At 40.6% G+C, this 25,513-nt stretch overlaps 1 protein-coding gene across 1 annotated transcript; it reads left to right on the top strand.

Moving 5' to 3' along the window:
• The first annotated feature begins 1,359 nt into the window (after positions 1-1,359).
• Positions 1,360-24,596, top strand: sacs (sacsin molecular chaperone). The gene is made up of 12 exons (XM_039598306.1): positions 1,360-1,565; positions 1,665-1,735; positions 1,958-2,066; positions 3,228-3,378; positions 5,709-5,799; positions 5,876-5,961; positions 6,498-6,609; positions 6,877-7,023; positions 7,834-9,319; positions 9,923-10,014; positions 10,928-10,954; positions 11,775-24,596. The coding sequence occupies exons 3-12, from the start codon at positions 2,044-2,046 to the stop codon at positions 23,324-23,326; spliced, it is 13,767 nt and encodes a 4,588-aa protein (XP_039454240.1). The 5' UTR covers positions 1,360-1,565; positions 1,665-1,735; positions 1,958-2,043; the 3' UTR covers positions 23,327-24,596.
• Positions 24,597-25,513: the final 917 nt, after the last annotated feature.

Here is a 25,513-nt window from a genome sequence, read left to right as displayed (position 1 = left end):
GAGCATAGCCAGAGAGCAGGAGAGATAAAGGTGGTATATTTCACTGAGAAATATACTGAGAAATTTATTCTGTAGGATTTTAATGTGATGGCGACAGGCCTCGTGTCTCTGCCAGTGTTTCTCCTCTACAAAGTTGATTTGCGCATCTTTGACTGCAGTGTGCTGGCGTCTGAGCTCTTTGGTTGAGACTCCAACTCCCAGAAGTCAGCAGGTTAAGCCGCTTAGACTGGTGAAAAGTAATGCAAAGTATATGGGAAGGGATTCACATTTGGAAGCATACATGCCAATTCTAGCACACTTCACTTTTCCCACCATATCAGAAAACAAAATGTTGCGTTAGCAGCATGTTTGTTGTTTTTGCTGCTGATGTCATTATATAGAGAGATGGTGCCACTTGGTTTAATTGTAGAGAAAATCAATAAATGTCTCCTAATCAATAAATCAATGACATTGTAAAATAAATAAGTCAATAAAAAATAATTAGAAGCAGGAAGTTACATTTCCAGCTACATAAAGGAGGATTAAGTGTTCCCTTTCTTTAAATAATTGCACAACTAACTTTAAAGAGGCTTTTAAATTTTAATTTTCATACATGTAGTTTTCATATGTAGGCGATCTGTTTGTTATCCCTCATGTCACATTTCATGTTTATTTTGCATTAAATTACATTTTCCATTTTGTGCCCAACTGCTTTGACTTCAAATGTATGAAATGGTGCCCCCTAAATAATGAATTAGCCTACCTACTGACAGGGCACCAACACAGGTTCTGATTGGCCAGCCGGAAGAATTTATACATGCAGATTATTTAAAGACCAACAACAGTCAATAATAGACTTACATTCACTTGTAAGAACGTGGAAAGCTATTTATTTATTCATTTATTGTAAAAAGGCAGCTATTTGATGCTACATTTTGGCACAGTTTATATTCCACAGTTTATATTCCTTTTCCATGTATTGATGTATCTTTCTAGTAAATATTAAGTGAACGTGATTTTTTTAGTATCAAATGATGGATTTAATACACACTGAAACCTTGGTAGTGCTGCAGCGGCAAGTCGCTCAGCAGGTTACTTCCGGATCACGGAACCAATAGAAAAGAACACAGAGCGACTCTTGATTTTTTATAGTCTTTGCTGACCGCGTGACCTTAATTGATTTAAAGATTAAATGGAACCTAGTGCACATTGTTGTGCAGATTAATAATAGTGAAAGATAGTTATTGGTACAGTCAGTTAAAGAATAGAAAAATTATTACTGAGAAAAACCCTAAAGGGAGATTTATTCCGTTAATGTGCTTCTACGCATGCGCCTACAAAATTGGTCATCACACCACTGCATCACGTTACAGGACAAACTTTTAATAATGAATTCACGCTTGCAGAAGAAAATATTTAAATATATTTTAAATATCTCAATGAATTCACGCGCAAAAGAAAGACAACAGTTAAGTAAAGGGTAGTCGAGACTGTTTAGTCTTCCTGACGGGCTTTAAGACGAAGCGGAAGTAACCGCCCGGGACTCCTCTCGCTTCGTGTCCCCCCGTTTTGCTCTCACGCTCAGTGTAATTCATTATTATTAGAACATCGCCTTTGAAGGAGTCGGTGTGTAGTTGGAGGGATCTAACAGTGTCACTTGCTATTGTTGTTGCGATTGTTTCCAGGAATACCGAGTGCCGCGAAATGTGTCTGCTTTTCGAGAGGACCATTATCGGCGCGCGCTGGGCACACACAAGTGAGTGGGGTTTGTTGGGATAACGCTCCTAAAGAGGCTCAGTGGAAAAATAACAACCGGCACCGGCGGTGTGCGGCCACAACGAAAACTCTCAGACAAATCACATCAACACATAAATGCTATATATATGTGTGTAATACATCACCGAGAGGACTGGTATAAATTTACCGCACTGTCAAGGGGCAGGTGATGGAAAATAACGGTTTTCTTGTTTCACGACAGCCTTTTCTCGGATGGTGTATTCCTGCGCGCAGTGGGGAAGATAGTCCAATGAACGTGTATGTGCTGGGACACAAAGCAGCAGCGACATGGCAAACTGTCCAGACCCCTGGTAAGTTTACTGTTTGCTGTCATATACTCCTGGCAACATGTAACATGCTGAATATTTGCAGCTGATAGCACTCCTATAACTCCTCGGTAGTTGAGGTGTTCAGACTTCCTAGTGAATATCTCAACTAACAGTCAAGGCAGGAATAACAACATTTTTTTACAGCTTCCCTTTATGGATCAGGCAGATACGTTTCAGCAAAATGGTTCTATTGCCTGTGTGAAGGTAAATAATCACTGTAATGCTTTTTAACCATCCTCTGCTGGATCTGGCTGCCACACCCACCCAGCTACAGTGGTCCAGAGGGACTTAACCACAAAGGTCCAGTGGCCTCCTGCTGAATGAGCAGAAATATATTGTTTTATTTCTGTTAACAGGCTAGCCCAAGGTTGTCTTATTTAACTGCAACAACCACATAGTTTCCAGAAATAGCAGCATATTTCTATAAAGCACTCTAGTGCTCTTTGAAGAAGTGACCAGGAACAAAATGAGGAAGGGTTGTTTTTTCTGGCTTATTGTCAGGAAACAGCACAGCTCTTGAAGGCTTTGAGAGATCAATGATCTTGGGTGGGACTGCAGTAAGGTTTCACTTTTAAGGATGTGATAGGATGGTCAGTTAGTTCAATTAAATTTCATTTATATAGTGCCATTTCACAACAACAGTTGCCTCAATACACTTTAAATTGTAAGGTAAAGACCCTACAATCTTAAAGAAAAAGCCCAACAATCACACAAAGCCCTATGAGCAAGCACTTGGTGGCAGAAGGTAGGAAAAAGTCCCTATTTTACAGGAAGAAGCCTCTATCAGAAGCAGGCTCAGGGAGGGGCAGCCATCTGCCTTAACCGTTTGGGGTGAAGAGAAAGAGAAGAGAGCAGTGTTCTCAATATGATATTGTAGAACTTTACACAGACATAAAATGGCATTAATGGACGGTTGGTATATGAACCTGGTGAAGAGTCCACGTTCTCATGTTTCTTCCAAACTTAAACCTTGATCAATAGTGGCCGTAAGCAAGACTCTTATTTCTTGTGATGAAATTTAACACCTTTCCTTCTTTGCTGCTGAATTGTAGTGTTGTGTCTGTCAGAAGATTATTATACATAAGAAAAATTTCTTGCCATTGTTTGTTGTTAAAACTTCTAATGTGTGCTTGTATTTTCAAGGTTGCCATGGGTGACAGTTCGTCATGAGTGCATTGGCCTGAGGTCCTACCGGGTCTCTCCATTTACTTCTGTTCAAGATGTCAAGCAGTTGCTGTACGAGGAGACAAACCTCCCAGTCAAAGAGCAACGACTGACTCACAATGGGAGAATGGTGAGCGTTTATTTTTCTGTAATAGAAGAGTACAAGTAAAACTGATAAGGACAACAATAAAACTGTCATTTTGAACGTCTTTGAACATGCCACAGTATGATCACAGCAAAACAAAATGCACATGATGTGCAACGGCAAATCTGCCATCTTTTCTGGTCCCTTGTATGTTACATTAGAGCAAGACTCACAAGTCTGTTACTTTGTTTATTAATGAGCCACTTCTTGTATTTCAGGTTGTAAGTACTTGAGTACAAAGTAAATTAATGGTTTTTGTTTGTTTTTTTGTTTTGTTTTTTGACATTCTAGTAATGTCATTGCAGAAAGACACGAGGAAGAAATTTGGCTTTTCTCTCTTAAATTAGATAATTACAAACAGCAGAAAGCTGCTCTATTTTAATGAACCTGTTCCATAACTGCAGAACAAATGGTGTGACACTCATTTAAACTGTTAACAGGGCCCTCATTGTTAGAAGTGCTGTGAGTTTCCCTCGTGGTGTAATTACTTATTTGTGTTAGTAATTATTTGAGGCCTTGGAGTGTTATCGATCTCATGACTTTCTATCTATCTATCTATCTATCTATCTATCTATCTATCTATCTATCTATCTATCTATCTATCTATCTATCTATCTATCTATCTATCTATCTATCTATCTATCTGTGATTCTTACAGTGACAGTTATGCAGTAATCCTAAACACAGGATCTGCTCCACTGGCTGCTGCCAAATGATCTCACTCATACTGCAGACAGCATGACTCGGCACCTCTTCATCACAGTGTATTGAATAATACTAAAGTTACTGCATTCAGAGGATTGAAATAAAAATGCTGCATTAAACAAAAGCTTGTTTAATTTTCCAGATTTAGAAGTATCACATTGTATATCCCAAAATGTTGCAGTTTTAAGATCATGATTATTAACTTGTGTGCATATATAATTGTACAGTTATATGAATGAACGGTCTATGATTGTATGGTAATTATTTATTTGAAACAAACAGATGTGTTACTGTTAAAAATTTGATCAGTTAATCTAATTTGTAACACATACCTAATCTAAACTCATTAATAACACTGCAGATTTGTGGGCAGATAAATCTATAGTGTGACTGTGGTGTGCTAGTTTGTAATAGTTCACTCAGTGACTTACACTACTAGCAGGGCTGCAGTTGGCCCCGTGTCTTGTGGCTCAGCTGATGGAAAGCACCAGATGGTGGACAGTGCTTGGCAGCCCCCCTCCACCCCCACCCCATCTCATATGCAGAAATTAGCTGCAAGCCAGCCCTACAAGCTAACACCACATACACTGCAGGGCCAGTTTTAAGTAAAAGTAATACAGTCATGATTTCTGCTGCGCCTGAAGCTTTGTTACATGATGTGTTTCCCAGGAAACAATAACAGAAAGTAACTTCCTTTGTGCCCTTCGGTTGTAAGTCTATATTTGATGTTACACTGATGCAATTAAATCTGCAGCAGTGTGATGGAAGAGGTGCTGTGTGCTTTAAGGCAAGCTTGGCTTGTTCTCATTGAGTCTCTAAAGCATTCTTCACTGTAAATGCCTGGCAGTGGGTGCTCTCAGATAAAATTAAACCTTCAATCCTAGCAGCCAAATATTTGATAGAGGACCCTAAAGCTATTACAAAAAACTCTTTTAAGGCATTAGTAATGAAGACTGCCTGCGTGCAACTACATAAAAGGTGTTATTTACATTTATTGAAGGTTTTATACAGATTTATAAACTCACTTTTTCCCTAATAATATTATTACATATAACCACAAGGCCTCACCTTCCTCTGTGTTTTGAGCTCTGTCACTGTATATTTGTTCTAAGAAACATATTGCTTACAATATACGTCACAAAACGTCTTTATACTGTGAAATAATAATTGTACAGTGGCGTGACAATGATGAAGATGATGAGTGGGATGACTCAGTTTGCCAGAGAGCATGTTGATGTGCAAAGACTGCTGAGTGCAGGAGTTCACAGTGTGACCTTGAAGAGCCCCACGCAGCTGAGTCAGGCGTTGCTGCATTGATTCGGAAATGCTCACCAGGAAAAGTCAGTCTGTCAACTAATGTGCAATAAACCCAACTCCGAATGATTTAACAGTAGCTGTGGTGAAAGATTGAAGACTATAAGTCTGTTGTTAAGTCTCATTAAATGATATGTCTCATTCTGTTCATGCAATTACATGTTAATTTTGTAAGGACTTTTTTTAAAATACATATTTTCTTCATGTCACCTGATCACACACAGTTTTATTTCAGTCTGATGCATTCTTGCTGTACATTAAAACAAGCTCTCTCTCCTCACATCAATCCTGCATAGCTGGATAACAGTGTGCAAATTGGTACTCTGGTGCCCGTGGGAAGCCCAGAAGTATCTGTCATTCTGGAGGGACGAGGCCTAAAAGGAGGAGGTAACATGAAAACCTGCACATGTCTGCAATCAATCAGTCAATATTAAAGAGAATCTTACACAGTGTGTCTTTACAGGAAGGTTTGGACAGACAACACCTCCATTAGTTGAATTTTTGAAGGATATCCTGAGGAGATATCCTGAAGGAGGACAGATTCTAAAGGTAAGGGTGCTTTTAAAAAAAATTGTTTGTGTCTGTATAGACTACATATTAAACATAATTAGCATACAGAGGTTGCACAGAATTTATACATTTCTGATAGTATTTTAAAACTCTCTTGATCTGTTTAAAGTTGTTGGCTATTTAGTTATTATTTTTAGTACACATACACCGGATTAGCGGTATTTTATGAGTTTATACCATCAGTCTGCTATGGTAGAGATTCTTCCAAGAGAAAGCTGTTTGTAGGCAAAAAAAAAGGATTTTAAATGAGAAAATATGCCACGTTTGCACAGAAACAAACATCATAGTTTTATTTTGGCTTTAACTTGCCAATCTCAGGTCCTTTACCATATATGGTTTTACTTTTTCCAAAGCTGAAGTCCCAAATGACGCCATCTATTCTAATAAGGTCTTAATGTTCTTTGGCGAGGCCTTTTAGATAAAATTATCCACCTGTAAAGCTGATATCTCAGTGTGGCTTTGTTACAAGGCCCTGTCTTCATATTTGCTGATCTTTCCTCTGTTTTATTTTGAAGGAGCTGATCCAAAATGCTGAGGATGCTGGAGCCACAGAGGTCAAGTTCATGTACGATGAGACAGAGTATGGAGCGGAGTCACTGTGGTCACCTGACATGGCTCAGCATCAAGGTTAGCAGTCAGTAACAAGTTAAGTCCAGCAGCATAGCCCAGTGATCAGCTCTTAACTCAGAGGGCAAACCTTCAAGCTCTCATGCTGGCTAGAATCTGTCCTGATTAAATATCTGTTAGCAGCTATTCTGTTACTCTGGCTTCTTTGGGAAGAGAGGCAACAATTTAGTTAAAGAAAATACATTATCTTTACTCACTCACTTTAGAATAATGACATTTGTTTTTTGGAGTTTTTCCCAGCATGGTCACATTGAATCTGACTTGCAGGAACAGCACTGTACGTGTACAATGACGCGGTGTTCACTGTGGAAGACTGGAATGGGATTCAGGAGATCGCAAGGAGCAGGAAGAGAGAAGATCCTTTAAAAGTTGGACGATTTGGCATCGGCTTCAATTCTGTGTACCATATTACAGGTACAGTGTTATTTATCTAGCAAAATGTTGAATGATGTTTTGTTTTCTCATGTGGAGTCAGTGTGTTGAACCTAGGAATGTTTACCTGTAGTTTCCAGAGTCTGACCGCAACCAAATTTAGACTGAGAGGCAGTAAGTTTGGAACATAAATCACAGTGGTAACAAATCGCAGATAATTACCTCCAGAGATCCTTCCACTGATATTAAAGGCTACAAAAACAATTTCACTAATGCATTTACTGAAATGTCCAAGCAAAGCAGAAGCCCAAATATATATCTACGTCTTCCAGTCAACATTGGGCATGAAACGTGGTGCACCCTGCCTGGTCGTAGAGCAGAGTTGTTATTGTTTTGTATTTTCTGATTATTTTGTATTTTTATTTCATTTTGTCTTTTTTTTTTTAATCATTTAAGTTTCATTTAGTTTCCAGAGTGTGTTTCTTCGTTTTACTTTAGTTTTAGTCCTCCCACATATGGAGGGCATGTCCTGGTCTAGTCTCGTTTTTATTTTTATTTCAGTTAACTACAGTGGTTTTTCACATCTAGTTTTAGTTTTTAATTTAGTTTTAGTTAATGGTAATAACCTTACTACCATTCCTGGTGACATCAACAACTACAACATGTCTTTGGACTGTGGGAGAAACCCAGAACACCTGCAAAAAACCTCTGCACTCCACATAGAAACATCCCAGCCGACCATCGGGTTCAAACTCTGAAACATTTGCCATGAGGCGACTGTGCCACTTACCTAATATGCTGATCTGAATGTAACTAGTTACCACTGTTATGTTCTTTTTAATTATGTTTCAGATGTTCCCAGTATATTCAGTGGAGACCAGATCGCCATGCTAGACCCCCATCAGACCCTGTTTGGCGTGAATGAGTCAGGCCAGTGCTGGAACTTGAAGTCGGACATTAAAGAGATCACGGAACTAGCTGACCAGTTTGCACCGTATTTTGGGATGTTTGGGAGTTCCGATCAAACCATTCAAGATGGCCACTTTCCTGGAACTCTGTTTCGCTTCCCGCTTCGCATGAAACCATCTCAGCTCAGCGGCAACATTTACAACAAGGAAAAAGTTTTGGAGCTCTTTGAATCTTTCAAAGCTGACGCAGACACGGTGCTCCTCTTCCTTAAAAGTGTGCAGAAAATATCCTTGCATGTGCACGAGTCTGATGGCACAGAGCGCATGTTGTTTCAGGTTACAGCAACGGAGAATACAGATGATAAGCTAGAAAGACCAAATGCACTGAAGATACTGGGACAGGCTATAGACAGCTATAGCAACAGCGTTCCCAGCTCTGCCATCACGTGCGTCACTTACCAGCTCAACATCGAGACTCAGGATGAAACGGCTAAAGAGACCCAGAGGATGACGTGGCTGGTGTGTAATGGCGTTGGGGGAAGAGGGATGTGTGCTGAGTTGGACTCTTTGGCAGATGATTTGAAGTTTATGCCTAGCATAGGCATTGCCCTGCCTCTTACTCTGTTTAACAGAGAGGACCAAGGTGCAACATCCGGTTTCTCAGGACGAGCTTTTTGTTTCCTTCCACTTCCTCCCGGAGAAGAGAGCGAAACGGGCCTTCCTGTTCATGTCAGCGGCTTCTTTGGCCTCACGGACAATCGCAGGAGTATCAAGTGGCGGGAAGTGGACCAGTGGAGGGATCCAGCTGCCTTGTGGAATGAGCTTCTTATAATTACTGTCATCCCGAGGGCTTACTTCACTCTCATAATTGAGGCTATCAACAGGGTACAGATAAAAAAGGACCAAGACTTTCCATTGTCTCCTACAGGAATCTATAGGGCCTGGCCAGACCCTAAGCTGGTCAAGTCCCGCTGGAAACCCATTCTCCAGCCACTGTTTGATGAATTGTTGCAGCACCAAGTAATCTATTCCCTCAGCGAGAGCTGGGTCAGGGTGGACCAGACTGTGTTCTCAGAGCTGGACACAGACGATGGCATTTCAGAGACTGTGATCAACTACCTCCAAAGCTCAGGAATGCAGGTGGCAAAGGTGCCTTCTGCTGTGGACTTTGTCTTGGCTGCCTACATGACTCAGTCCGGTGAAGTGAGGAAGGTGACGCCATCGTTGTTGCGGCAAGTGATCAGGAAGAGCAGACACACAGGTCCCTCACAGGAGAAGCTGCTGCTGCTGGAGTTTGCACTTGGAGATGCTAATTACAGCGACCTTATAGGACTTGAGCTCCTGCCACTCCAAGATGAGACCTTTATAACGTTTTCATCCTCTGTGACTGAAAAAGATGCCATTTACATTGCCTCTGACGAGTACCCCAGGTACAGACAGAGTGAGATGGTTTATTTTTACAAATAAGCTTCTACCAGTTTCATCATGTTTTTGTAATTCTCTTCTTAATTTGATTTCTTTTTTATTCCTGAATTGATTTTAACAGGAGAAAACAATATTTATTTTATATATTTTACCATAAACTATTCACACATTGTTGTTTTTTTCATGGATAAGGAATCCATTTCTCATTTTTCTTTTGTCAAGCATTAGTTCCAAATACATTTATATAAACAGTCTGGTTCATTCTTCATTTAAGTAAGAGTGGCAAGGTAAGAAATTTCCACATTAGGAAGGCTGATGCTGATTTATTCAGAAATATTGACAGACTAATTGCATGATTATCTAGTGAGTATTGCTGATGCCTTTGAAAAATGAGACAATAATACAATTTAAAAAAGCAAACTGAATTACATGCATAGTGCGAAATCTGCTGTTCCTCTGTGAACATGGTTTTTGATAGCTTCTTGTTTGAAAACTGTGCCCACGATTACACAAACTGCATCCAGCTGGATTTGGCTTTATGTGTAAGCCCAGAATTAAATTTGCAAAATTTATGATCTTTCTTGTTTTTTTTTTTACTTTATCCTAAGGTCTTTGTATCCAGGACTGGAGCATCGATTCATATTGGAGAGCATCAAGCCTTCAGTGATGGACAGTTTGAAGAAAGCTGCCAAATGCAGAGGTAATGTCACCTATTTCCTTTCAATAAATGTATATATAATCAGCTTTATTCCAGCAGTGACCAGCAGAGAGTTTGACAATGTTAAACATTTTTAACAGATTTTTATTTGTAATCTTGACAATAGGAATTGAATCTAATCTGTTAGATTAAGTGTCTTTTTAGGGAAGCCTAAAAAAATTAATCATTTCTTTTATTATATATGATTTTGATTTAAAGTATTGTGTTAATTTTTTAGTTGGCCTGTATCTCCAAAAGAACATTTTTGCAGTCCTGTGATGAACAAGTAGGTTATGTGGGTTCAGCCATGTTGTAACACTGGACTGTTGTACTCTCAGCAGTGCCAGCGGGGCATTAAATCTGGTACCCAGCTGATAGGCTGATAGAAAATTTAGGCGAGAGATAGAAAATGGAAGAGAGAGTGAGCATGCTGATTCATGGATGAGTTGTTTTTGTGCCACGCATTCCACTCGGTCTGCAAGAGCAGATCCTGAGTGCACGCTCTGCCATACTCATGCCATAGTCATGACTGTGGGTCACGACCCAGGCAGAGGAAAAGTGCTGAGAAAACAACTTGCCCGCCAAAGCCCAAAGTAGAAGAAACAGAGAATACTCCAGTTAAAAATAGCTGCAACAATTTGGAACTAACCGCTTATTATTTTTCTGCTAGCTAACATTTTGCTATTATTCATTTTTATTACATAAAGAATTCAATTTTAAACAGAAATCTTAACTGTACTTCCAAACCTTGGCCTTAGGGTGGGTAAGGCCTTAATGTTACTCTGATATACAGAAGTCCTGAACTGAAAAATTATCATTTGTTTACTTTTTAAATTCTTTTTTTTTGTTTTTTACCACATTTTATTTTAAAAGACAGAAACAGTAAAAATCATCCCACATCTCTTAAATTTTACAGTGCAACAGTTTCTGTGGGGGTGTTCAGGTAAGGCATTTCAAAGTGTGTGACCTTTTTATCATTAACCCAAACTCATATGTTGGAATGATAAGACTGGATTCAGATTGGCATGACTTTAGTATCTTACTGTAGTGATCGTATCATATGTATGTATGTGTGTTCCCCAACTGCTTGGCACTTTTGAAGTCTTATCATTGTTATCTATAAATAAGTGTTCATCAAACAGTGACTTTAATTATTTTTTTTGTTGTACACAATGTTTATGTAGCGTGCAAAGAAGAATTAGAAGAAATGTATTTATTTAATATTTTTTTGCTGAGTGTTTATGAACAACTGTTTTTGCCATCTGACTATATAAAGTGATACAAGGTAAAAATTAATAACATGATAAATTACCATACATGTCAGTGTTTTAATACATGAGCGAAGTGAACAAGTGCCACAGGCCTGGAAAAAGCATTTTTTCCTTGTCAAATTAACAATTTGTGTGTGTGTGTGTGTGTGTGTGTGTGTGTGCATACACAGTAAAGTTTGTGCAAGCGTGTTTGCATGACTTACATGTCTTAAATATATTTAGATTCTGAGTATTTGAGGTGATATGTCTGAGGAAAAAAATATACTCATGATTCAATGAGTAAAATTTGTCAAGAGAATAAGAAGGAAACAAAACATTTCAAAAATTAAATGACATCGTGTGGCTGAGCTATGAATGAAAAAGTGCCTTTACAGCTGTAGCCGCTGCATCAATAAAAAGAACAAACCTAACCCACTGATCGGATTTTATTTTGCATCTGTGTTTGTAATAATAACTTGTGCTAATTTCTAAATTTCACTGTTATTATAACAGGTAGACCCTGCACTCAGCTACAAGTGCTGAACCCTGAACGTTCAGCTCGACTCATCAAGGAGATCCTGTCAACAGCCTGGCCAGCCAGAGACTTTAAAGTTCAATGGGATCCTGGAAACAGGGAGTTGAAGCATCCTACACTTTCCTGGCTAAAGATGATTTGGAAGCATCTCTATATATATTTTGCTGATGACCTAAATACATTTGAAGACATGCCTTTGATCCCACTTGTGCCACTCGAGGAAAGCACACACACAGTTGAGCTTCTTCGTTTCAAAACTCCATCACCCATAGTCCTTGTGGATGAGGAAGAGGCGCCACTTTCTGAAAACGTGCTTGACATCATAGAAAAGCTTGGAGGAGTAGTGATAAAAAAGCTGGATCCCTGTTTGCAGCATCCTCTGCTAAAAAATTACATTCACCCGTGCTCTCCTGGTATGCTTCTGCAAATTATGAGTAGAACATCAACCCAACGATTATCAAGCCAAGTCTCTTCTTTCTCAGTGGAAGAGAAAATTGCACTCAGAAATTTTCTTGCAGGGCTGTCTGACATTACAGAGAAGGAGAAGCATATCCTACTTGACCTTTCCATCTTTGAGAAACTGGGTACATGCTCTAAAGGTACCTCAGCATTCACATCACTGAGAGGGGCCAGAGCTTTACACCACAGAGCCAAGCACCCGCCAGATGTGAAATTATCTGAAAATCTTGTTTCTTGCTCTGATGAGGAATCAATCCGCCTCATCAAAATGCTAAATGTTGAACAAGTGAAAACAACAGAATGTTTCAAAATTATTATTCAGGATATAGAGAGAGGTTACTACACAACAGATGAGACAACTGAAATCATGCTCTGGGCTCTTAAACATCTGGCTTTTCTAAAGAATGAAAACTCAGCTGTGATTGGATGGCTTTCTGCTCTTAAATTCATTCAGCTGCCTTGTGGAAAGTCAGTCAAAGCGACAGATCTTTTTGATCCTGAGCTAGAGATCCTGCAACATCTATTCTTCATGGAGGAAAAAAACAGGTTTCCCACAAGTACATTCACATCATCTCCAGATATTCTTCATTCACTCAGACAACTTGGACTAAGAAATGAAGTACAGCTCAGTGAAAAAGATGTACTTCGAGTGGCAAAGAAGATAGAGGAGTTGCAAAGCAGTGAGGAACCTAAATGGGACTTAATAATTAAAAAGGCAAAAACACTGCTGCAAATACTTAACAAACAGACCAAGCTTGTAAAATCAGCTGATGCTCAGACAGCTTTGCTTAAACTAAAATGGGCACCGGTCTGTAAAGACAGGCCCTTAACTTACCCTAAATCTCTTGCTTGGGTTGGAGATACTCTCCATATCTGCTCTTTGTCTGAAATGTGTGAAATATCCCATGCAGTGCTTGTGGGATCTTCAGTACCACTGGTTGAACACACATCTGCAGGTATGAAGAAGGCACTGAAACTGACTATAGAGCCACAAGTGGATCAAGTATTACAGCACTTGAAAGCAGTGAATGACTGGCATAAATCTCAGGCATTCACCACAGAGGATTGGTATCAGTTCCAGCAGATCTTGTTTGAGATTTATGGCTTCATGCAGGCTCATCTTGAGGATGCAAGAGAAGCAATGAAATCACTGCCTTTTGATTGGGTGTGGACAGGGAAGACGTTCTCGTCACCAGGCCAGACAGTTTTAAAAGCCCTGCCTGATCTAGACTTGCAGCCTTACCTCTACTCTCTGCCCAAAACAATAAGGAAGTTTCACAAGCTTTTTAAGTTCTGTGGTTCAGTTGAAGAGGTTGTCCCAGACCATGTGTTCAAAGTCATTGCTCTCATTCGACAGAGATGTGAAGGAGAGATGACCAAGGAGGAAAGCAAACGTGATATTCTACTTTTAATCAACATCCTGAGATGGCTGTACAACAATCAGATACCTGTAGACACTAACATGCATGTGCCCATTCTTTGTTACAAAGACCCAAGCAGGTTAGCGATGAAGCCCATCCATGAATGTACCTACTGTGATATTAAAGTTGATGATTTGAACGACTTACTCGAAGATGCTTCAGAACCAATTATATTGGTCCATGATGACATTCCTATGAAAACAGCAGAGTGGCTGAAGGTCCCATGTTTGAGCACACGGTTGATAAACCCAGAGAATCTTGGCTTTGAACAGTCTGGCCAACAAGAACCTCTAACAGTGAGAATAAAAAATATCTTGGAGGAATATCCATCTGTAGCAGACATTTTCAAAGAGCTTCTTCAAAATGCTGATGATGCAAGTGCAACAGAGTGCAGTTTTCTCATTGACATGAGAAAAAACACTGACATTCGGGAGAATCTCCTTGACCCTGGCATGATTGTTTGCCACGGGCCTGCCTTGTGGTCTTTCAATAATGCCGTATTTTCAGACACAGACTTTCTGAACATCACAAGGTTAGGTGGATCAGTGAAAAGGTGTGAAGCAGACAAAGTTGGCAAGTTTGGCTTGGGTTTTAACTCTGTTTATCACGTTACAGATATCCCCATCATAATGAGCAGAGAGTTCATGATTATGTTTGATCCAAACATTAATCACATCAGCAAGCACATCAGAGACAGGTCTAATCCAGGGATCAAAATCAACTGGAACAAACAACAGAGGAGGCTGAGAAAGTTTCCCAATCAGTTCAAACCTTTCATTAATGTCTTCAACTGCCAGCTTCCTTTAGCTCAGGACTCGCCATACAAATACAACGGTACACTGTTCAGACTTCCATTCAGAACAGAGCAGGAAGCATCAGTAAGTGAAATCAGCAGTCTGTACTACAATACCACAGATATCTACTCTCTCGTTGATGAGTTCAGCATATGTGGCCACAGATTCATTCTGTTCACTCAACATGTTGGAAGCATGGTCTTGAAATACCTGAAATATGAGGAACCAAATCCAGCAGGAGCGCAAGATGTTGTGGTAATCAACAAAAGTGTGTGGTCATCCAAAGCCTCATATGGACCTCTAAGTATCCTAAAATCTGCAGCAAAGGTTATGAAGAAAGTAGCAAGCACCAACAAGGTACCTTCTGATGTTCCCAAGTCTGGATGCATCATACGTGTTATGGTGGAGGAGTTTCACAACGTATTCAAGCGCATTGTTGATCTCCACTCCCCACTGTTCCGAGGTTCAGAGGAAGATCCTAACCAGTACTTTGAGATGGCTGCTAAAGGTGTTCAGACAAGAAGACTCACAGATGAAATGCCCCAAAAGGCAGTTGAGGTCACCAACTGGCTCATTTGCTCATGCATGGATGCAAATGAGGCACTCAAATTTTCCCTTAGTGATAGTGGAAAAAGATTAGGACTAGTGCCTTGTGGAGGGGTGGCCGTTCTTCTCTCAGAGGAGGAGAATAGAAAATGGACAGTGAAGACAAATGCAACACCAATCGGAGAGGTGTTTTGTTACTTACCTTTAAGAATCAAAACAGGCCTACCAGTCCAAATTAACGGCTGCTTTGCTGTGACATCAAACCGTAAAGAGATTTGGAAGACAGACACCAAAGGACAGTGGAATTCTATATTCATGAGACACGTCATTGTCCAGGCCTATTTAGCAGCTCTCACCATGCTGAGGTCACTGGCCGAAAGTGGAGAACTACTGAAGTATAACTACTATGCAGCTTGGCCAGATCCAAGTCAGGTACATGATGACTTCAGACTGATCAGCCAGGGTGTCTACCAAGAAATAGCCAAAGGAGGTGACAGTGAGCATGCAAGAGTTTTCTCAGATGGCAAAACGTGGGTGTCAATCAAATGTGTCAGATTCCTTGATGATGCCTTACTCTGCAGGTCAGACATAGGACCCGCTGCTTTCAAGATCTTCTTGAAATACCTCAAAAAGAGTGGCTCACAAAACCTCTGTGCTGTTGAGCTGCCTGACTGGGTGAAGGAAGGATTTGATGATGCTGGGTGTAAAGGAAAGCTGATGGAAAACACCCTGACAGAGAAGCAGTTCTTTTCAGATGTCTTTTTCCCACACATCCAGGAAATTGACAAAGAGCTTAGGGACCCTCTAATGCATTATGTTTTGAATGAGAAACTAGAGGATTTTGCATCAATTCTCAGGGTTACGCCTTGTATCCCATGCTCTGGCCCCAACAAGGAACTGGTTTTACCTTCTAAACTTATTCACCCAGAGGGAAGAGTTGCTAAACTCTACAACGCTGATGATGGAAGATTTCCTGAAGGAACTTCTAAAGACTATGTAAACCCTGTATGCTTAGTAAAGCTAGTGCAGTTAGGCATGGTAAAAGACGATCTGTCATGGGAGGACCTGATTGAGCGTGCTCATTCTGTCATGGATCTTAATGAAAGTGATCATACAGCTGCATGCTTCCGTAGTAGTATACTACTCAATCTCATTGACGAAAAGCTGAAGATGAGAGATGAAGGAACAGCTGAGCATTTGGAGAAACTGCAGGACATCAGGTTTCTTCCATTCCTGACAAGGCCTGCCGGATTCTCTCTCCCGTGGCATGGGAACAACTTTTCACCAACAACAATGTTCTCTGCTAGAGAGCTCTTCACAACTGAACATCAGGACACAGTGTGTCTGATGAAGCCAATCCTGAACGAGAATTCCCCATCCTTTAAAGGTTGTGGTGCAATCTCGTTGGCTGTGAAAGACTGTCTTGGTCTAATTAGGAAACCCTCAGTTGGACTGGTCATCAGTCAGCTAAAGAAGCTCTCTCAGGCTTTTGATGGTGTAACTCTGTATCAGGAAAACATAACAAATGCCTGTTACAAATATCTTCATGAGGAGATGCTACAGGACGAAAGTGCAAAAGATCAGATAACTGAGGAACTGAAATCCTTCAGCTCCATCCTGGTAGAGAACACATATGTCAGTCCTTCCAAAGTTGCTTTCCACCTAAATTTTGATGCAGCTCCACATCTTTACCAGCTCCCCAACAAGTACAGAAACAGCTGCCGTGAGCTTTTTGAAAGTGTTGGGGTACAACCTAGCTTCACAGTGGAAGATTTCTCAGCAGTTCTGGAAACTATGAAGCAAGAATGTGGACGAAAAGCACTCAGTGAGGAAAACTTCCAGTTATGTCGCAGAATTATTAGTGAAGGAATATGGAGCCTAATACGAGACAAGAACCAAGAATACTGTCAAGTAAATTATGGTGAGATTCTGTTACCCGACTCCAATCTAATGCTGCAGCCATCAAAATCCCTGTGCTACAATGACTGCCCCTGGATCAAAGTCAGAGACTCTACGGTGAAATACTGTCACGGGGATATTCCAAGAGAGGTTGCTGTAAAATTAGGAGCAGTCCCAAAACGTCATAAAGCATTGGAGAGATATGCCTCAAATGTCTGCTTTACCACACTTGGGAGTGAGTTTGGACAAAAAGAAAAGCTCACAAGCAGAATTAAAAGCATTCTCAATGCTTACCCTTCAGAAAAAGAAATGCTGAAAGAGCTGCTTCAAAATGCAGATGATGCCAAAGCAACAGAGATTTACTTTGTTTTTGATCCAAGAACGCACCCCACAGATAGAATATTTGACGATAAATGGATCCCGATGCAAGGCCCAGCCCTCTGTGTATATAACAATCAACCATTCACAGAAGATGATATCAGAGGTATACAGAATCTTGGGAGAGGAACTAAAGAGGCCAATCCAGGAAAAACTGGTCAATATGGCATAGGATTCAATTCCGTCTATCACATAACTGACTGTCCATCTTTCATCTCTAACAATGACATTCTTTGTATCTTTGATCCACATGCACGGTATGCACCTGGGGCCACATCTGTGAGTCCAGGAAGAATGTTTCGAGACTTGGACTCTGACTTCAGGTCTCAGTTTTCAGATGTTCTTAATCTTTACTTGGGAGCTCATTTTAAGTTGGAACGCAGCACAATGTTCAGATTCCCCATCCGCTCTACAGACATGGCAAAGACATCAGAGATCAGTTCTGTCGCTGCGTCTGACAGGATGGTACAGAACCTACTGGATAAGCTAAAAACTGATGGTGCAGAGCTTTTGATGTTTCTTAACCACATGGAGAAAATATCAATCTGTACTGTTGATCATTCATCTGGTGAACTAAAAGTGCTCTACTCTGTGACAGCCAAAATAACGGATGGTGACCGATTGAAACGCAAACAATTTCATGCGTCTGTCATTGACAGTGTGACCAAAAAGAAGCCACTTACTGCTATCCCAGTCCAGCAGATAACCTACACAATGGACATAGAGGATACTGAGGGAAATCTGACTACATGGATGATCTGTAACAGATCCGGCTTCCCTAACATTGAAAATGTCTCTAAAAGTGTGATCTCAGCTCACAAAAATGAAGACATCACCCTGTTTCCACGTGGAGGGGTAGCTGCATGTGTAAGTCACAACTACAAAAAACCCCACAGAGCTTTCTGCTTTCTTCCTCTTTCACTCGAGACAGGGTTACCCTTTCATGTCAATGGACATTTTGCCCTAGATTCTGCTAGAAGAAACCTGTGGAGAGATGACAATGGAGTTGGGGTGAGGAGTGACTGGAATAACAATCTGATGACATCACTGATAGCACCCGCCTGTGTGGAACTGCTGATTCAGCTCAAGCGTCGATACTTTCCAGGTCCAGATCCCACCATGACTATAGTCCAAGGAACACCACTTCATGTTGTTAAAGATACACTGCGGAAATATCTGTTCTTCTTCCCAGCCAACAGACTTGATATACAGCCAGACTGGTACTGCCTGGTTAAAGCAGTATACAGCTGTATCCATGCTGACCTGAAACGTCTCCTTCCTGTTGTCAGAGCAGCACAGATGGACAACTCTGAGATGCACTCTGTCATTTATATTTCATGGGTGAATACATCTACAACAAACAAGGGAAGAGCCTTTTTTGATAACCTGCTACAAGATGAACTTCAGCATTTGAAAAACACAGAGTACAACCTAACTTCAAGGAAGTCTGTGGCTGAAAATGTCTACAGGCTGAAAACCTTGCTTCTTGATATTGGTTTCAACCTGATTCACAGCTGCGATGAGACTGCAAATCTCTACTTCTGTTTGGAAGATGCAGGGATTCCAGTACGTTATGTTACACCAAGTGATGTCCGTAACTTTCTTTACACTTTCTCATCACCGGATACATCATGCCATGTTGGAAAACTCCCCTGTCGTCTCCAGCAGTCAAACTATAAGCTAGTTCATAACTTGAAGCTTCTAGTGGACTACTGTTTTAAAGATATAGAGGAAAATGAAGTCAAAGTCGAGGGCTTGCCTCTGTCGATAACAATGGACAACATGCTTCAGGTGTTTGATTCAAAGAGACCAAAGTTCCTGACAGCACACCATGAACTGATATCATCTAGGAAAGACATGTTCATGAACACATTGTACATTAGGTACAGCAACATCCTGTTGAATGCAGGAGTTGCAAAAAGCTTTGACATCAGCAGCTTTGGGGACCTACTTGGGTCTGTTCTTCCAAGAGAGTATCGATCAAAGATTCCTGTGAAATGGAGAGATACCTTTGCAAGTGAATCCTGGCTGAAAAATGTGTGGAACTTCATCAGTGAGAATATCGCTGTTAAGGAAAATCAGATGGAGATGAAACCTAGCTTCGACACAGTGCTTGAAATTCTGAAAGATTGGGCTTTGCTGCCTGGAATCAAATTCATGGCCAGAGAAAAGCTTGTTGTTCCAGAGTATGATGTGCTTCTACCTCTGAGCTTGATGAGCATTGCCATATTTCCACAGGGCCAAAATGACAAAGTCTTTCATACCCTAATGAAAGCAGGGTGTATTCAACTTGCAGTTAACAAAATCTGTGTCAAAGAGAGTCAGCTCGTGCCTTTTCTGACACAGTACACTGCAAACATTGAAAATCCATCAAGTGTTCTGAAAGCTGTAGAGTACATGATTCAGACATCTGCATTCAAATCGGGAAACCTGAATGACAAGGACTTTGAGGCTTTTCTGTTATATTTCAACTGCAACTTGGCTAACCTCACACAAGAAGATGCACAGAGCCTAAAACTCCTCCCATGCTTTAAATCAGTAAGCGGAAAATATATCAGCATTGCTAACTATGGGGCAAACTATGTTCTTGCCAAAAGTATCCCTTGTGCAGACATAGACAAATGGACAAACACGAACTCCTTTGCATTTCTTGCAGATTGTCCGCAGCTCAAAGAGTTGTATACCTTCCTTGGCTGCATGCCAATAGATGACTTAGAAATCTACCTCCATCATCTCCTGCCAAAGTTTGAGAGTCTTTCCTATGATGCCAAAGTTGAACACATTGTCTATCTGAAGGAGAGGCTTTTGGCAATGGAAGAACCATGTGAGATGAAAGATCAGCTCTATGAGAAACTGAAGGAACTGTCATTCATCTATGACTACTCAAACAGAATCAGGCCAACTAAGTTCTTCTATGATAAAACAGTTAAAGTGTTTGAAGTTATGCTACCTACAAAGTCATTCATACCTGCTGAGTTTTTTAAAAAAGTAGAGCAAGTGTCAAAACCCAAGAATGGGACATTGTTGCTCACCTCATGGATAAATTTTCTGAGAAACATTGGTCTCAAGCATGAAGTATCACAGCAGCAAATTCTTCAGTTTGCAAAAGAGATCAGCATCAAAGCGCAAACGGAGAGCTGGACCAAGGAAAAAGTGCAAACCATTGTCGATGTTCTTTTGAACCATATTTTCAGTGAGAGGGCGGACCTTTTTCAGGGTACTTTTCTCAAAGAGCTCTCAATGATACCTTTTCTGTGCCCTGAGAGAGCACCCAAAGAACTCATCAAACTTCATTCTCAGTACCAAGAGATGAGCGGCACACTTCCTCTCATACGTTTCAGTGGGTCCCAAGTGAATCCAAAGTTCAAGCAAACAGATATTATTCATTTGCTTTGGACATCATGTCCAATACTACCGGAGAAAGCTACACCTTTAAGCATAAGGGACCAAGAGGGTAGCGCTTTCACTGGGCAGGAACAACTTGACCAAGTGTTAAACATGCTAGGTGTCAACTTGGACCCACCTCTGGAGAAAGTCATAAGCAACTGTAAGAATATCTGCAGTGTATCCAATCCTGATGATGAAATGGTGAAAACCAGGAACAAAGTTCTAAGATCCACATATGAGTTCCTCAATGCAGATAAAAGAGATTTCCGTTACCAGCTCCGTGGAGTAGCCTTTGTCATGGTAGAAGATGGCTGGAAACTGCTAAAACCTGAAGAAGTGGTCATTAATTTGGACAATGAATCCGACTTCAAACCCTACTTGTACAAACTACCTCTAGAACTCGGTACCTTTCATCAACTGTTCAAAGAGCTTGGCACAGAAGATGTTGTGTCAACCAGACAATATGTTGAAGTGCTGTGGCGAATTTACAGAAATTCAGAGGGAAAGCAGCTTGACCCAAATGAAATGAGAACTGTGAAAAGGGTTGTTTCGGGATTGTTCAAGTCTCTTCATAATGAACCAAAGGACATTCGCAAAGACCTTGAAGATCTAAGAGATTTGATATTTTACCTGCCAAGCCATGATGGTAGATTAGCCAAATCTAATGTGTTGGTCTTTGATGATGCGCCACACTACAAGAGCAGAATTCAGGGTAATGTTGGAGTCCAGATGCTTGTGGATCTGAGCCAGTGTTATCTAGGCAAAGATCACGCCTACCACACAAAACTAATCATGCTACTTCCACAAAAGCTAAGGCCTAGACTGCTGAGTAGCATTCTTGAAGAACAACTTGATGAGGACTCTCCAAAAATGTGCCAGTTCGGTGCCCTTTGCTCGCTACAAGGTCGCCTTCAGCTGTTGCTCTCATCAGAACAGTTCATCACAGGACTGATCAGAATAATGAAACATGAGAACGATAATGCATACCTTGTGAATGAAGACAAAGCCATACGTCTCTGCAAAGCGCTTTGTGAAGGACTCAAAGTGTCCTGTTTTGAGAAACTCCAGACAACTTTAAGAGTGAAAGGATGTAGCCCCATCCCGCACAGTCGCAGTGAAACGCTAGCATTCCTCAAGAGATATGGGACAGCTGTGATTCACCTTTACATCCAACATTCAGACAGCAAAGACATTAATTTTCTTTTGGCTCTTGCTATGACACTGAAGTCTGCTACAGACAATTTGATTTCAGACACGTCGTACCTGATTGCCATGTTGGGCTGTAATGACATCTACAGAATCACAGAGAAGCTGGACAACCTTGGTGTTAAGTATGATTCAACAGAGCCTTCACAGCTTGAGCTACCCCTCCCTGGAACCCCAATTCCAGCAGAGATACATCACACACTGCTCATGGATCCAATGAATGTATTCTATCCAGGGGAATATGTGGGTTACCTTGTAGACTCTGAGGGGGGAGACATATATGGCTCATATCAGCCCACCTATACATACGCCATCATTGTACAAGAAGTCGAAAGAGAAGAGGAGGAAAACACAAGTTTCCTTGGGAAATGCTTCCAGATCGACATTGGTTATAGTGAGTACAAAATAGTTAGTTCCCTCGACTTATACAAGTTCTCCAGACAAGATGAAAGCACTCAAGTTCGAGACACATCAACACCATCAACACCTACGAGCCCAGACTGTCGTTCCTCTGGTCTACGAATGGTCCCCCCTCCATTTCCTGGCAAAGAAAACTTGCGACCCCCTCCACATAAACAGTCTCCAAAAAAGATCAAACTTAAGGCATTGCCTGAGATTCTTAAAGAAGTGACCTTAGTAGTTGAACAAGCCTGGAAGCTTCCTGAGACGGAGAGAAAAAAGATTATCCGAAGACTGTATCTCAAATGGCATCCAGACAAAAATGCAGAAAATCTGGACATTGCCACAGAAGTCTTCAAGCACCTACAGAATGAGATAAACAGGATGGAGAAGCAGTCTTTGGCTGATCAGCAAAATACAGACAGGGCTTCCAGGAGAGCCTACTCTGCATCATCAACCCGCTTCCAGTCAGAGAAATTCTCATTTCAAAGATTTTATTCATCGTGGAACCAAGAAGCAACGAGTCACAAATCAGAAAGGCAACAGTTCAGGGAACATTATCCAAGTTATGCAAGTTCATCACACTCGCATCGTTTCTTTGTTCCCCCAACCTTTAAGACAGTTGGAAACCCTGTGGAGGCCCGCAGGTGGCTGAGACAAGCCCGAGCAAACTACTCCGCTGCTCGCAATGACCTTCATAAGAACGCTAACGAGTGGGTTTGTTTCAAGTGCTACTTGGCCACAAAGCTTGCATTGATAGCTGCTGATTATGCTGTCAGAGGAAAGTCAGACAAAGATGTAAAGCCTACTGCGCTGGCTCAAAAAGTAGAGGAGTACAACTCCCAGCTCACAGGCCTCGTCAGTGACGTTCAGATCCTGGAAGGATACGGTGTGGACAGCCTGAGAACTCGCTACCCTGATCTCCTGCCATTCCCGCAGATTCCCAATGACAGATACACATCTGAGGTTGCAATGAGAGTAATGGAATGTACCGCACGGATAATCATAAAGCTTGAAACCTTTGTGCAGCAAAAAATATGATACTGCTGTTGATGAAGACGAGTGTGCATAGATCCTCTGTGGAATCGAGGAAATGTGTGATTGTGTGCAATACAGACCATGTATCAAGAATCCCCCTGGCAGCTTATGGTACATATGCAGTTCATACCTGTGATGGCGGTGCTGTGGCTCATGCACAGTAAATACATGTATGGCTTCCATAACCTGTTAGGCTGCATTCATAGAAATTTGCTGTAATCTGTAAAAAAACAAAAAAAAACAAAACCATAATGTAATATGTAAAAAAGCCATTTGTGCATATGCTGTACATACAGATGCCTCAGCAATACATTTTGTTTACCAAAGTCCCCACATTGACTATCTTTGCTCTAAGTTAGAAAAAATGCTGCTTTTTTTTTACTTTATCTTTTATAAAAATAAATGAATATATTTTCTTGCTACGGAAAACCCGTTGGGTGTACTTAAAGGCTGTGCATATTATGAAAAAGGTCAAATCTGTCAAGTAATGCAGTTACTGTCATGCAACATCTCCTATTTGCAAAAGCTCAGCAAGTCAAGGAAATACAATCATGTTTGTACATTTTTTTTGTACTTTTATGCTTGATTTTGTATAATTTTTGTTTTAAGTTGTACATTCTCTGTAACATAGCCAGGCACTTGTTTATGGACAGAGCACTTTTTGAAACTCATGTACTTGCACTTGTGCAGCATTAGTCAGCCCAGAAACTTGGGACAATCCAGCTGTGAACAGAAACATGTTCTGTTACTTTTAACTCACTTGTATGTTTTGTGTCAGTCAATATGAAGTACCTGTACTCGAAGCTGGAGTGCAAGTGTCTTGCTTTGATCTGTGAAGTTTTTGAAAAGGCAATTAGTCAAGTATTCTTGGAGGGTTTTTTTGGTTTTGTTTTTTACCCGTTTGTTAATACTCAGCAGGATTTGTGATAAAGAGCCATATTCTGTAATCTGGGCACAACCCAACATGTTAACCTTTGCCAGCATTAACCCATGTTCATACTTTTTATTTTTGTCCGTTGAATCTTTTGGTTTAAGGAACATAGATAAGCACCAGACTGTGGTGCTCTTGTTTTTACTGATTTAGCAGCTTGGTTTTACCTTTGATTTGAAGGATGATACACACACACACTGATCACACATTGTAAACAGAAACAATAACTTATACCTCAAGCTTGAGGTCACTCAGTCAAGACTGTCCCCTGAATAAACTTTGGAGTTCTTTCTGTAGATCATGATGATGTACACTGGCCATAGAAAGCCCTAATAAATTCGCCCCCCAAATACTCTGTGTCAGTTATTGTTTGGAGGTTATTTTAAAATAAGGTGTATTTTGAATAGAGGAGTGTCACTATAATTTTGTATTGACAGAAACTGATATTTTAAAATGAAATATTGATATTGTATCAGTAATGTATATTGTTTTACAGTGAGGTGTGAGTTTTAATTACTTTCTTAAAAAGACAAGATGCAAAGTTATAGATGAATTGGACTGACTGAATCACTGCAATCCTGTGAAAAAGAGCTCTGTGCCATCCTGAGATAAACTATGCAAACCCCACCGCATATATCATATACACTGTGGTGTTATCAGTCTCTCACATCGTTGGAAAAATGTAGTGCAGTGAATTATAACTAGTCCGAAATAGCTTCGCTTTGGTCATTTTTCCAGATGTCTTGTGATTTGTTCAGATGCAATTTAACAAACCAAAGCATGGTGTGTCTTGGAGATAAGATTATTTCTGCCGGCAACCCTTCTAAAAAAAAAACCATACTTGTCCAGCTAACTGAGGTCTGTAGTCTGAGATGTAGCGCTTGGTTTTTTGCAGTTTCTCTGAGCAGTGCATGGGCTGACCTCTGGGTGAACTTCTTGAGACATCAACTGCTAACTGTCTTGAATGTTTTCCACTTTTAAAGAATCTTTCGCTGTAGAATGACAGACTTCATAATGTTTTGAAATGACCGTATACCCATTGGCACACTGATGGGCAGCAAAATTTGCTTTTCTAAAATCTTTCCTCACAATCATGAACACACACCCAAATGCTCCAGACTAGCAAACAGCCAAAATGTCTGCTATTATAAAGGTGCTCACACTTGTTCATGATCAATTAATGAAGTGCATTCATAGCAACACTTGGCCGCTACTTAACTTTTCCATTCCTATGGAAGCTATAAAGGGATAATTAGTTT

The sequence above is a fragment of the Oreochromis aureus genome, linkage group 14 (assembly GCF_013358895.1).
Source record: "Oreochromis aureus strain Israel breed Guangdong linkage group 14, ZZ_aureus, whole genome shotgun sequence".
Lineage (NCBI taxonomy): Eukaryota > Metazoa > Chordata > Actinopteri > Cichliformes > Cichlidae > Oreochromis > Oreochromis aureus.
This window is presented reverse-complemented; position numbering and strand designations above follow the sequence as displayed.